Source organism: Loxodonta africana, chromosome 24, assembly GCF_030014295.1.
Source record: "Loxodonta africana isolate mLoxAfr1 chromosome 24, mLoxAfr1.hap2, whole genome shotgun sequence".
NCBI classification, from domain to species: Eukaryota; Metazoa; Chordata; class Mammalia; order Proboscidea; family Elephantidae; genus Loxodonta; species Loxodonta africana.
The window spans coordinates 6,092,653-6,107,518 of record NC_087365.1 but is presented as its reverse complement, the minus strand read 5'-3'; the positions used below and the strand labels follow the sequence as shown (position 1 = coordinate 6,107,518).

Sequence of the window (14,866 nt, the reverse complement as noted above, 5' to 3'; positions counted from 1 at the left end):
ACACGGAGGGCTGACGGTACGTGTTTATACCTTATATGCTGTTCACCAACACATATATAATTATTGCTTTATGCATGTATCTTTTAAACCATATAGGAGGAAAAAGGGCAATTCTACTCTGTCCTATAGGGTCGCTATGAGTTGGAACCAACTCGATGGCAGTGGGTTTGGTTTCAGTTTAGAAGGAAAAAATACAAACAAAAAATACACTTACACTGTTTTTTATATTTACTTACGTAGTTTTTACCAGTGTTCTTTATTTCTTAATGTGGAATTGAGTTATTATCTAGTTCCCTTTCATTTCAACCTAAAGGATTCCCTTTAAAATGTCTTATGGAGTAGATAAGGAGCCATGGTGGTGCAATGGTTAAGTGCTTGGCTGCTAACTGAAAGGTTGGCTGTTCGAACCCACCAGCCACCCTGTGAGGGAAGAGACCTGACAAACTACGACTGGTTAGCAGTCGTAGCTCTTAACCACTGTGTCACCAAGGCTCCTCAACCTAGCTGGTAGTTCCCTGGAAAAACCCACTTGCAAGGCTCTCTTTATCTGACCTAAGAGCTCACCCCATTTGAACAGTCTTTTCCCTGGAGATGTTTGTTGAAAAAAATCAGAGACAGTTGTTTAACATTCAGGCTGCCTGAGGTAGTGAATAACATTTAGAGCAAACAATAGACTAACCAAAAAGTTTAAAAGGAAAAGCTGGTGAATGAGATGTCCATGAGGGTCTTTGATAAGCTCTGACAAATTCCTGGGAATCTAGAAGACCATGTGCATATTTAAGAAAATACCTCAGAAGGACCAAAGCCCTCAACTCTAGCTTAACTTGAGGGTTTGCACAAAGAAGAAGTAAAGGCTAAAGTGCAGTTGTAAATTGCCTGGATGAGTGCTGAAGGCATGTGTCTCCCATAAAGATTACAGCCTAGGAAACCTTATGGGGCAGTTCTACTCTGTCACAGTGGGTCTCTATGAGTCAGAATTGACTTAGCGGGACATAACAACAAAATAGGGCAGATATGGTAGCAACAAATTTTCTGTTCTTGTTTAGGAGAAAGTGTTAATTTCTACTTCTTCTTTTTTTTTTTTTTAGAGTTATATATTTTATTTGAGTCTTATCTCTTTGGAGAAAGGGGGAAAGAGATGAGAGGAATAAGTTAGAGATGGTCTTGCAAAAACCCCAGAGATGTAGGGTATGTGAAGAAGGAAAACCTTCACAAGGATCCATTGAAGGTGAAACAAAGTGAACCTGGATCAGGAATTCAGAGACAATTCTTGGCATTTAGTATTGTGATCTGAAAGTGTGATCCCGGTGCTGAGTGTGGAAGGAAGCAAGCAGATGGAGGAGTCACAAGGCAAGTACTGTCAATTTGTATCAAACCCAGGTCTCCTGACCAAGCAACCCCCCATTTGGGTGGCATAATTTGCAAAGGGAATCCATCCCCTTATATCCAGTCTTCCTCCCAGGGATCCTTGGTATCATTGCCCTTGGATGAGTGTAAATCCATATGTTGATGCCTCCTCTCCACTGACCGTGTCCAAGTCTGAGTCTGAGGCTGGGAACTGGGATACAGCAACCAGTGGTACTGTGGAGAATGAGTCTGAACCCTTGACCTGGATTTGGGCTCAGGCTCGGTCTCTGTCTCTGTCTCCAGCTCTGGCTCTAGATCCATCTCAGGCTCCGGCTCCAGTTCAGACTCAGGCTCCAGCTCCAGATCCAGGTCTAGGTGCAAATCCATCTTCTGACTTAAGTGTGGGCTCTAGTTCTGACTGTTCACCTACTTCTGGCTCCCGAATTAAAGCCCTGAAGCCTGGATTTGTATTTTTTGGAATTTCTGTATTACTATCATTCATACGATACCCTGGTTCTTCATTCTTTGCTTATGCTGCTCCGTTTGCTTGCCTTGTCTTCATATCATCCACAAACACTTATCATTCCAGGTTCAGAACAAAGATGACCAATTAGGAACACAGCTTTCTTTGTGTTCCAGTTGTACCTCACTTACACTTCTATCATATATTGCCTTGTTTATTTCTACTTCATTTTTGAAGGGTAGTTTTGCTGGATACAGAATTCGTAGTTGACAGTCTGCCTTTCAGCACTTTGAATATGTCATTCCGCTGCCTTCTGGCCTCATAGTTTGTGATGAGTCACTTTTCTCTACCTTTGAGATTCTCTGTTTTTGTTTTCCAGTAGTTTGATAATGTTGTCTCTAGGTGTGGATCTCTTTAAACTTATTTTACTTGAAGTTTGTTGAATTTGCATATATATATTAATGTTTTTCATTCAAATTTGGGAAACTTTCAGCTGTTATTTCTTCAAATATTCTTTCTGACACGTTCTCTCCTCTCCTTCTGGGACTCATTGTGCATGTGTTGGTATGCTTAAAGATATCCCACAGGTCACTAAGGTTATGTTCATTTTTCTTCATTATTTTCATTAATTTTTCCTTACTGTTCCTCAGGCTTAATAGTCTCAATTGACCTGTTTTCTAATTTGAGGATTCTTGCTTCTGCCTTCTCAAATCAGCTCTTGAGCCCTCTGGTGAACTTTTCATCCTGATCATTGTACTTTTCGACTTCATGATTCTCACTTGATTCATTTTTTTCTCTCTCTGCATATACCCAACCGAGTGCCATCGAGTTGATTCCGACTCATAGCGACCCTACAGGACAGAGGAGAACTGCCCCATAGAGTTTCCAAGGAGCACTATGCATATATATATAATTTTTATCTCTTTATTTGGTGAAGCATTGTTCTCATAGTCTTCTATAGTTCTTTATACATGATTTTCTTTAGTTCTTTGAACATATTTAAAATAGCTAACTTAAACCCTTTGTCTGATAGGTCCAACATCTGTGCTTCATCAGAGATAGTTTCTATCGATCGCTTTTTATCCGCTTGGTGTATGGTACATACTTTCTTGTTTTATTCCATGGCTCATAATTTTTGCTGAAGTATGATTATTTTAAATAATATAATGTGACAACTCTGAAAATCAGATTCTTCCCACTTAGAGTTGGTTGTTGCTGTTGGTTGCTATTGTTGCACTTGTTTAGTGACTTTTCTAAAGTAATTCTGTAAAGTTTGTGTTCTTTATCATGTGTGGCCACTGAACTGCCTTTTCAGTTGGCTTAGTTGTCAGCTAATGGTTAGACAGAGATTTCCTTAAATACCTGGAACCGGTAAGTCTCATAGTCTTTGCCAAGGAGCACTACGTGTGTTTTTGGGCATGCCTTCGGCACTCATCCAGGCAGTTTACAACTGCACTTTAGCCTTTACTTCCTCTTTGTGCAAACCCTCAAGTTAAGCTAGAGTTGAGGGCTTAGGTCCTTCTGAGGAAGTTTCTTAAGAATGCACATGGTCTTCTAGATTCCAGGAATTTGTCAGAGCTTATCAAAGTCCCTTATGGACATCTCATTCACGAGCTTTTCATTTTAAACTTTTTGGTTAGTTTATTGTTTGCTCTAAATGTTATTCACCACCTCGGGCAGCCCAAATGTTAAACAACTGCCTCTAATTTTTTTTGGACAAACATCTCCAGGGAAAAGACTGTTCAAACTGGGTGAGCTCTTAGACAGGTCAGAGAGAAAGAGAGCCTTGCAAGTGAGTTTTTCCAGGGAACTACCAGCTAGGTTGAGGAGCCCTGGCGGCAGTGGTTAAGACCTACAACTGGTAGCCAAAAAGTTGGCAGTTCAAATCCACCAGCCACTCCTTAGAAACCCTAATGGCATTTCTACTCTGTCCTTTAAGGTCGCTATGAGTCGAAATCAACTCAATGGCAGTGGGTTTGATTTTTGGTTTTTGGATGAGATAGGTCAAACAATGAGTTCTCTGGAAATGGGACCTTAAAAGAGTTCCATCCCTGTTCTGCCCTTTTTCCTGGCTGCTAGTCTGCTGGTTTTTACTGCAATTGTGGGGGCTGTTGGTTTGCAAGGCTACTGCAGACCTGAAGAGGGGGATGAGATAGGGCAAGTTAAAATGCCACAAAGCACCAGAAGAACTAGATGGTGCCCGGCTACCACTACCAACCGCTTTGACTGGAATCATAACAGAGGGTCCTGGACAGAGAGGGAGAAAAAAAATGTAGAACAGAAAATCAGATTCACAAAAAAGACCAGACTTATTGATCTAACAGAGACTGGAGGAACCTCTGGGACTGTGGTCCTAAGACACCATTCTTAACTGGAACTGAAGCCATTCCTGAAGACCGCCTTTAGCCAAATCATAGACAGGCCTGTAAAATAAACAGTAACACCTGAGAGAAATCCATTATGGGCTATCAAAAGGGTGACATTTTCTGTCCGGAGGCGAGATGAGAAGGCAGAGGGGACAGGAGCTGGTTGAATGGACACAGGAAATACAGGGTGGAGAGAAGGAGTGTGCTTTCACATTTTAGGGAAAGCAACTAGGGCCACATAACAACGTGTGTATAAGTTTTTGTATGAGAAACTGACTTGAATTGTAAACTTTTACTTAAGCACAATAAAAATAAATACTCAAACAGCTGAAAAGAAAAAAAAAAGGGCAACATTTTCCCAAAAGCACAAAAAGAAACGGGGAACCTAGGACAGAAATGGGGAGAGTGCTGCCACATTGTGGGGAATGAAACCAATGTTATGAACACTTTATGTATACACTATCAAATGGGAAACTAATTTGCTCTGTAAACTTTCACCTAATGGACAGTAAGAAATTAAAAAATAAGTAAATAATTTGCCACAGAGCTTGCCATTCTTGCTGAGATTCATCCACTATTCTTGAACCACTCCTAAGATTGCTTCTAGCCTTTGGTTAATTTCCAGAGTTTTGAAAAAATTGATTGTAAATATTTTGCCAGTATTATAATTTCTTTAACAGGGCAGAGGATTTTCAGAGGTGCTTACTCTGCCATTTATCCCTGTTCGTTTGTTTTTAACTCCAGAGGTGGTTTTTTAAAAAAAATTTATTTTAAGGATAAAAGAGATGGTATGTTTTAAGAGAACATGGCACAGTGGTTAAGAGTTTGGCTGCTAACTATAAGGTCAGCAGTTGAAATCCACCAGCCGCTGCTTGGAAACCCTATGGGGCAGTTCTCCTGTGTCCTAGAGGATCGCTATGGGTCGGAATAGACTAAACGGCAACAGATTTTACGAGTATGACGTTTTATCTCCTAAGCTTTCGACCTCAGTTTTTCCACCTGTAGAGTAGGAGTATGGGGGACTGGTTTCTGAAAATAGCCTTTGGAATTTGCCTGCAATCAAGGGGGTTTTGTCTTATAAAACAGCCAGGCAGCACTTAAACAAGCATAAACAAGGAGGGGCTGTACAGTCCCCACCCTAGCAGCAAACCTCAGGAAGGGAGCGGGTGTGATAGAATCAATCATATGTATTTATTCCAGTCATACATATACATTAAAGTTCCATTGACTTTAAGGGACCCTGGACTTTGGAGTTCTCTCTTTTTGGGGGGCTTTCTGGATTGGTGAGAATATCTATGCACGGGAGAGGCTGTGGCACATCCTTGGTGACAGTGGAAACCTTGTGCTGCCAGGACCTCTCCCAGGCCTTAGCTGATGCGTCTCTTCCCTTGTATCCTTTCTGGTTATAATAAATGGGTAATTGAGTATAGGAAATCTCCATGGGTTCTATGCGTCATTCTAACAAATTATCAAACTCACTGGGACCAATGAGAGCCAGAAGAAAGACTGGCATTTTCTTCCTATTTGGCAGGGGCTGTTAGGACAGAGGCGCAGTGGTTAAGAGCCCAGCTGCTAACCAAAAGGGTGGCAGTTTGAATCCACTAGCTGCTCCTTGGAAACCCTGTGGGGAAGTTCTCCTCTCTCCTATAGGGTTACTAATGAGTTGGAATCAACTGGACAGCATCTGGTTTGGTTTGATTTTGTGAGGACAGAGTTCTAAGTTTCAGAGACCCAATTTCAGGTGGTTAGGGTCAGAAAGAGAAAGTGCCACGTCAGGATGATGAAGTGGAATATTAGTTATTTACACATTTTAGAAATTAGCTATCTCTACATCAGTTATTATTCCTGTTAGCTATTTCTAATGTCAGTTATTATTAACGAAGGGTGCGAATACATCTCCCCACGTACTCCATAAGCCTCTGTGAAATAAATCCCATTATGTGTGTGGAAGTGCTTTGTTCCCCTTGGAACGAGATTACATCCTAAACACTTTGTGATTGTTGTTTCCAGTTTTGCTTCCCACTTTGTGTCCTTGATGAAGCCACTGAGCTGGTTCCTTCTGTTTTTCTCCCTTTCTCTCTCTCTCTAAAGGAAGAGACCATGTTCATTTTGCCCGTAGACATGCTGGTAAATTAAAATTACTTTAAATGTCTTTGAAATTAATTGAAGGTTATTTGCAATCTGACTTGGAATTATTACTCTGTACATGATGCACTATATTTTAATGAACTTCTGAAGGTGATTATCAGAAGCTTTTTTTATATTACACATAACACCAGAAATAAAGTTTTGAAATCCCCATAGACTTTTCTGTATATCACTTTTGGAAAAATGTGGATTTCCTAGTCTTTAATAATATTTGCTTTGTGAAACAACATTGTCATTAAAATTAAATTGTACCTACGGTACTGCTTTTGTTCGTTTATTATGTAGAATGCCACGAGTTGGATAAGATGTGGTAGGTACTGATTTCTGTGTCACATTTCATTTACTTCATTTAATTTCTGAAAACAGCTGGATTGTTCATACACAGTAGATTTAACTCACATATCTTTTGGTGTTGCAGGTTGCAGTTCAGGCAGGAGTTAACTCGGGGATAGCCGTGTCGAGAGGAATGTATCAACCAGCAACAATCTTTATGGGCCGCCAAATGTCAGCCATCTCAAGCATTGGAGATTTCAGTACAGAGCAGAAATCTCCCCAAGCCACAAAGAACTTTTCAATTCCTAACCCACATTCATGCCAGCAGACAGCCCAGAGCGGTAATGTGACAGACAGCTGTGTAGTACAAACTACACAGTGCCTAAAGAAGCCTGACAAAATAGGTGGAGAGACATCTCTTCAGATTGGTGAGGAAACGCCAGTCACAGCCAATGTATTGTCTGAGGGGGAAAAAACTCATTGCTTGGAGATAGGAAGCAACACACGCCATGGCAATTTATCTGAAAGCAAAAAGTCTGCTGAACTTCATTCCCCGTCACAGGAAAGATTAAGTCCAGAGAACAGAACCACTGATTTAAAGTGTGACAGTTCCAGCAGATCAGAGGGATCAGAGGAAGAAATGCTGACACGGGAACACATTGAAGTCAAGGAAGAAAGAGCCGGACTGCCAGTCTCTCCGATATCGGTTTCAGAATACTGTGCATTTGAAAATAAGTGTTCTCAAGAGAACCATTCTGCTTGGGAAGGTTTCTTAGGTGGGAGGAGAGGCTGAGTTGGTTTGCCAGCGTTTGCTGGTATTTACTTTTTCTGGGTGGTAGCAGTCTTATGTAAGGACAAAATACACTCTTATTTTATCTCTCTGTCAAAAAATGAAGTGAGTGAATAATGGTAACTTTGCCAGCAAATTCCATTCTAATGAGTTTCTATTTATTTATTTTTGTGGATGAAAATAAGACCCAGCAAAACCCACTCCCATTCAACAGCTTCCAGACCTAATGATCAGCGGCACTGGTTACATCTTTCACAGTGTGTCAACATGCTCATTATTTCTGTTCCAGTTGTTTCACCCCCATTGACTTCAGCTCCCTGCCCCACAACCTTCTCATCTGTGTTTTAGAATAACTTGTCCATTTGGTCTTATATAAATAATTTTTTAAAAGAATGCAGTACTCAAGGGTGACAATCTTTACTTATTGAGCTAACCTTAGTTTAAAGATGACTTCAGGGGATAGTTTTGATTCAGGGTCTGAAGAATAACTCAGGGCGGTAGTCTCAAGGACTCCTCCAGTTTCATTAGGTCCAGTAAGTCTGGATTCTTTAAGAGTTTGAAGTTCTGTTCCACATTTTTCACCCTTTCTGCCAGGATCCAGCTGTCATGTCCCTGATCAGATGTTCTGTAGTGGTAGCTGGGTACCATCCAGTTCTGGTCAGAGGGTAGTGGAGGCGGTGGTTCATGGAAACACTTAGTCCTCTAGTCCGGTTTCTTCTCTGATTCTTGGGTTCCTTCTTTCTCTTTTGTTCCAAGTGAAGAGACACTTTAATGAGTTCTTAAATAAGTGGAAATATTTTTGCTAGTGAATTTCCTGAATTTTAAATCCACTGTGATATTTAAAAAAAATATTTTAATGAGTTTTTAAATGCTATAATTAGTTTTGGATAATTTTTACATGTTTTTAGCAGATGATTAATTCTACTCTGTGAGGTGCAACATCTTACCTTTCTTCTCCTGAAGCCACTGATCAGTAATCCATTCATATCCCTCTTATAGATTGTCTTCCTCACGGGATCCCAGAGTCACGGAGGACCTTCAGAAAAACGCAGGAAGAGCCAGAAGAGGAAAGTTGGAGCAGCAGCAGTGACCTCACAGTTTCTGTGAGTGAAGATGATCTGATTTTAAAGAGTCCAGAACTGCAGCCAAGTCCATATGACAAGATGGAGGGAGAAGATGGAATAAAAGCCTTAAGATTAATCCACTCTGAGCAAGAAAGAGATGCCCTGCTCACCCCCCCAAAAAATTGTATTTTGCAAAGCCTGAGCTCTCCTGATTCAAAAGAGGAACCCTCCACTAACTCACCATCGAGAGAGTAAGCCGTTCAGTTTTTTTTTTACTGTTGTCTTTTTAATTGCAGACATTTTTAGAGTCTATTCCACTGGAAATGTGATATTGACCACTCAGCCATGAATGTATAAGTTCCTTAAATCTCACAAGCAGTCTCTTAGATAAGATCTAATTTTCTTTCTTTCTTTGTCTTAAAAGTCCGAATATCATTGACTCATGGTGTAGCAGTTTATAATTATATCCAGACAATTCATGAGTAACTCATCAGTCATTTCACCTACCCTGAGCTCTCCAGCCCTCTAGAAAATAAATCCATTTTGAAGTCATGGTAACATAAACCAAAAAACCAAAACCAAACCCAGTGCCGTTGAGTTGATTCTGACTCATAGCGACCCTATAGGACAGAGTAGAACTGCCCCCATAGAGTTTCAGAGGAGCACCTGGCAGATTTGAACTGCCGACCCTTTGGTTAGCAACCGTAGCACTTAACTATTACGCCACCAGGGTTTCCCTGGTAACATAAGACAAAAAATCAAACCTGCTGCCATTGAGTCTATTCCGACACATAGTGACCCTATAGGGCAGCGTAGAACTGCTCCATAGAGTTTCCAAGGAGCGCCTGGCGGATTTGAACTGCTGACCTTTTGGTTAGCAGCTGTAGCACTTAACCACTACGCCACCAGGGTTTCCCATGGTAACATAGAAGGTGGGAAATAGTTACGGTTATTGTGAATTCAGTTTTAAAGACTAAGAACTTGGTATCTGATGGTATTTCTTTAATTCTTATATCCCTTCTCACAGTGTCATTTTTGTTATATGATTAAATATAAGTTAGTAGATTCTTTGGAGTATATACCTAGCCAGCTTTCTTTTTATGAATATAAACATTAGGACATTGGAATCTCTGTTCCATAGGAGCACAATTAGTGTTATACGGTTTGGGCACTTGTAATATTCCTCATAAAAGCTCATCTAAGCTTTTTTGTTATTGACTGGAGAAAGTAAGTAGAGCTGTATAGAAAACTTAGTACATTGCTGAAAACTGACTTTGCAATACAAAAAAGAAAACCACTAAGTGGCATCAAATATCGTTTAGGGGAAAAGTACTTTCCTTGTACCGTGCCATCTTTAACATTGTTGGTATGTTTGAGTTCATCGTAGTGGCTGTTGTATAGTGCCTTCCCACATAGGGAGCTCATCTTCCAGCATCCTATAGGACAGTATTTTGTTGTGATCCGTAAGGTTTTCATTGGCTAACTTTGAGAAGTAGATCTCCAGGCTTTTCGTCTTAATCTGTCCTTAGCTGGAAGCTCTGCTGTAACCTGTCCACCATGAGTGACCCTGCTGGTACTTGAAACATCAGTGTCATAGCTCCCATCATTATAGCAACATGCAGGCCACCACAGTATGACAAACTGACAGACAGGTGGTGGTCTCTCCACTTAATCTGCTTTATTTTTTGCTGTTGTGCTTTTCACCCTGGTACATTTGTTGATCAGTTTGTGGTTTCTTTCTCTCTCCCCCATATCTGGGACGGGGATGGGTTGTATCTGTGGGAAGAACATAACCAGGCAAAGGGAACAGCAGGTACAGAGGCTCTGCAGTAGAAGCGTAATCAGTGTTTCCGGGGACAGCAAAGAGGCCAGTGCAGCTGGAGCAGAGCAGGTGAGGCAGGGAAGGAGACGGACTGAGAGAAGTGCCAACAGGCTATATCATGAAGGGTTCATACACTGTAGGAAGAACTTTGGTTTGTACTCTGAGGGAGATGAAGACTTACTCTGGCTGTTTAATGGGAAATAAGCTGTGGAGGAGAGGGCGGGAGCAGGGAAACCTGTTTGGAGAATAGTGCAGTGATCCAGAGGAGAGGTAGCAGGGGGTGGAAAGCCTTCCAAGTTTGTGTATATTTTTAAGGAAGAAACAACAAGATGAATTTTGGATTTAGATATGGGTGTAAGCAAAAAGGAGGGAAGGATGACATCAAGGCTTGGGGACACAGTGACTGGGAGCATTACTGCTGAGATGTCATTTGCTGAGAAGAAGAGCATATGGAGGCACAGATTGAATGGGAAGAAAACCAAGACAGGATCTTTGGATGTATTATACTTGAGATGTGTTTTAGATATCCAAGTAGAAATGTGGAATATCGAATAGGCCACTGGATTTGTGAATCTAGAATTGAGAGGAGAGATGATGGCTAGAGAAATAAATTTGGAAATTATTAAATAATTATGAAAATACATTTTAAAGCCATGGGCCCTCAGAAGGTCAGTGGGGAGTGTGTACAAATAGGAAAGAGGTCTAAGGCCTGGCCTCCATATCCAGAAGCCAGGAAGATCAGAAGGAACCAGCAAAGCAGCCTAAGGAGAAGCCACAGGAAAGAATGCGAACTGAGAAGAAACTGTGATGCATATGCCAAGTAGAGTGTTTCAAATGGGGTTTAGGAAGATTAAATAAACTTTCTGGGTCACAAAGCTGGCCAGAGATGGAGCTGGAATCTAAACTGTCACTCTGACTCCAGCATTCATGCCCTTAGTTTCTGTGCTCTACTGCCCAAATCGCAGTCATAACGGGGATGTACCCTTCAAAAGCACTGACAGCATCCCAGGCACTGTTGTAAGAGTTTTATTTGTAATAATTTGTTTAATCCTATTACCATCACCGTTTTACAGATGAGGAACCTGAGGCAGGGAGCAGTAACATTTCCAAGTCACAGAGTGACTCAAGGCACTTTGAACTCATCTGGGTCTAGAAGCTGGCTCTTAGTTGAATACCCTATGCTGAAGATAATTCAAAAACAGTTGCACCAGTACATTAACAGGGAACTGCCAGAAATTCAGGCTGAATTCAGAATAGGATATGGAATGAGGGATATCACTGCTGATGGCAGATGGATCTTGGCTGAAAGCAAAGAATACCAGAAAGATGTTTACCTGTGTTTTCTTGACTATCCAAAGGCATTTGACTGTGTGGATCATAACAAATTATGGATAACATTGCAAAGGATGGGAATTCCAGAACGCTTAATTGTGCTCATGGGGATCCTGTACATAGACCAAGAGGTAGTCATTCAAATAGAACAAGGGGGGTACTGCGTGGTTTAAAATCAGAAAGGGTGTGTGTCAGAGTTGTACCCTTTCACCATACTTACTCAATCCGTATGCTGAGCAAATAATCGGAGAAGCTGGACTGTATGAAAAAGAACATGACATCAGGATTGGAGGAAGGCTCATTAACAGTCCTTGATATGCAGATGATACAACCTTGCTTGCTGAAAGCGAAGAGGACTTGAAGCACTTACTGATAAAAATCAAAGACTACAGCCTTCAGTATGGATTCTACCTCAAAATAAAGAAAACAGAAATCCTTACAACTGAACCAATAAGCAATTCATGATAAATGGAGAAAACGTAGACATTGTCAAGGATTTCATTTTATGTGGATCCGCAATCAACACCCATGAAAGTAGCAGTCAGCAAATCAAACGATGTATTGGATTGAGCAAATCTGCTGCAAAAGACCTCTTTAAAGTGTTAAGACATAAAGATGCCACTATGAGGATTTAGATGTGCCTCACCCGAGCCATGGTATTTTCAGTCACTTTATATGCAAGCAAAAGCTGGACAATGAAAAAGGAAGGCCAAGGAAGAATTGATGCCTTTGAATTATGGTGTTGGCAAAGAATGTTGAATGTACCATGGACTACCAGAAGAACGAACCAGCCTCTCTTGGAAGAAGTACAGCCACAATGCCCCCTTAGAAGCGAGGATGGCCAAACTTCATCTCACGTACTTTGAACATGTTATCAGGAGTGTCCCATTCTTAGAGAAGGACATCATGCTTGGTGTAAAGTAGAGGGTCAGTGAAAAAGAGGAAGACCTTCAATAAGAAGAGTTGACACAGTGGCTACGACAATGGGCGCAAACATAGCAACAATTGTGAAGATGGCACGGGACTGGGCCCTGTTTCCTTCTGTAGTACATAGGGTCTGTATTGATTTTTGTACCTTCCAGCCTCAAATCAACTGATGAAATGCTGAGTGCCTGTCTTCAAGCTTGAATAAAGTACTTGCAAAGTTGCTTTGTTCTCTTTCCTCATGGCATGTGACCGAAAGCAGTATGTAATCCTACCTGTTAAGTCAAATAAGAGCCTTGTTTTCTCAAGGTCGTAAGATTGTGTCCTATCCAGTGATTTTAAGTTTAGCCCCTCTTCAAAATTAAATACAGGAAGGAAGTTCTTGTATCTGAGAAGATTTGCTACTAGAAATCATATTGCCTGGAATAATTTTTTTAATAATAATAACAATTTTTAAATGTATGCTTCTAGGATTTACCATTTTATAATATACAGCCCTAAATTCACTTATGAGGATCTGGAAACATTTTTGTAAATTCAGCATTCCTTTAGATTCGGTGATTCCCTCAGATGTGTGCCCTCAATTGCCTGTTCTCGTCAACACATGCGTTTTTCCTTGACATGAACTCTGACCTTTCAGTGTAGGTGGCCACTGAGCCATTTCCCGCCATCCTAACCTTTGTTTCCAAAATCAGTTTGTGTATTACTCTTCTGGAAAAACAACCCACTACTGGCAGGTAGGGCCATCGGAGTATCACGGTCATGTTCTTTCTGGCCCACCAGTCACCAATCTTGCCTGTGCCTTTTCTGTTAGTTCACCTGTTTTGATCTGAAAAATCTCAGACTTTTCTTATGCTTATTTTTGTCTAAATTTTCAAAAGTCCAGAACCAAGTTTCTAAGAGGGCAGTAGTCCTGAGTTCTAATTGCCCCCAAAGTAGGTAGGTAATAATCACAGTCAGTGTTACACAGTGTCTGCACAGGAGATGTTAAAAGAAGTCTCCGTTGGTCACTTGCATGTCTTCCCCAGCCTCTGCCAGCTGTTTCACCATGGTCTGCTGGCCCCTCTCAGAAGAGCATGGAAGACCTGGAGCAGGTCCTTGTCTCTAGGTGCCACTCCTCACCTACCGCCATTCAGTTTGACGAGAGCGTGGTACTTGCCCCTGCATTTTAGGTGGCTTAATAGAAGCACGTTTTCCTGGAAGAAATAACCATGGCCTGGTTCAGCCCCTACTCTCACTGTGCCAGCAGTTACTTCACCTGTAAGTGGGGATCTGCAGTTCCTTCTCTGACTCAGAGTTTAATTTTCTATTTTCTCTGCAAGAGGGGATGGTCCATATAAGTATTTACTGCATTTGAGCAAACAGGTTTTCCCATTAAAAGCCCTTTCCATCTTCTAATTTTGAGGAGGTTCCATTTTTAGTATTTATGTTTACTCAGAAAGAATTTGAAAACCCTCCAGAAGCCAGGCATTGGTGAAAAACAAGGCTTCGGGAAGTGACTAAATACCAATTGAGATGTTTCAACAAACGGATGCAGCACTAGAGGTGCTCATTCATCTATGCCAAGAAATTTGGAAGACATCTACCTGTCCCACTGACTGGAAAAGATCTATATTTATGCCTATTCCCAAGAAAGGTGATCCAACCAAATATGAAAATTATCAAACAATATCATTACTATCACATGCAAGCAAAATTTTGCTGAACAGCATTCAAAAGCAGCTGAGGTAGTATATCAACAGGGAACTGCCAGGATTCAAGCCGGATTTAGAAGAGGATGTGGAACCAGGGATATCATTGCTGATGTCAGATGGATCCTGGCTGAAAGCAGAGAATACCAGAAGGATATTTACCTGTGTTTTATTGACTATGCAAAGGCATTTGACTGTGTGGATCATAACAAATTGCGGATAACATTGCAGAGAATGAGAATTCTCGAACACTTACTTGTGCTCATGAGGAATCTGTACATGGATTAAGAGGCAGTTGTTCAAGCAGAATAAGGGGATACTGCATGGTTTAAAGTGGGGAAATGTGTGTGTCAGGGTCGTATCCTTTCATCATACCTATATTCAATGTGTATGCTGAGCAAATAATCTGAGAAGCTGGACTATATGAAGAAGAACGGGGTATCAGGATTGGAGGAAAACTCATTAACAACCTGTGATATGCAGGTGACACAACCTTGCTTGCTGAAAGTGAAGAGGACTTGAAGCACTTACTAATGAAGATCAAAGATTACAACAGCCATGTAATCAGTATGGATTACACCTCAACATAAAGAAAACAAAAATCCTTGGGTCAAACTGCTACCACACAAGATCTTCTCACAGGTAG

At 41.0% G+C, this 14,866-nt stretch overlaps 1 protein-coding gene across 10 annotated transcripts in view; it reads left to right on the top strand.

The window, feature by feature from the left end:
- Window positions 1–14,866, top strand: part of KIZ (kizuna centrosomal protein) — a 153,533-nt gene that overhangs the window by 51,334 nt on the left and 87,333 nt on the right. For 9 of the 10 annotated variants that reach the window (XR_010319186.1, XR_010319185.1, XR_010319187.1 and 6 more), the window contains 2 exons: window positions 6,743–7,373; window positions 8,387–8,702. Coding sequence is in view for 6 of the 10 variants with exons in the window: in XM_064275716.1 (XP_064131786.1) it covers window positions 6,743–7,373; window positions 8,387–8,702 (947 nt within the window). In the remaining 4 variants the exon portion in view is untranslated. The remainder of the gene's footprint in view (window positions 1–6,742; window positions 7,374–8,386; window positions 8,703–14,866) is intronic. The other variant, XM_064275720.1, reaches the window with a different exon arrangement.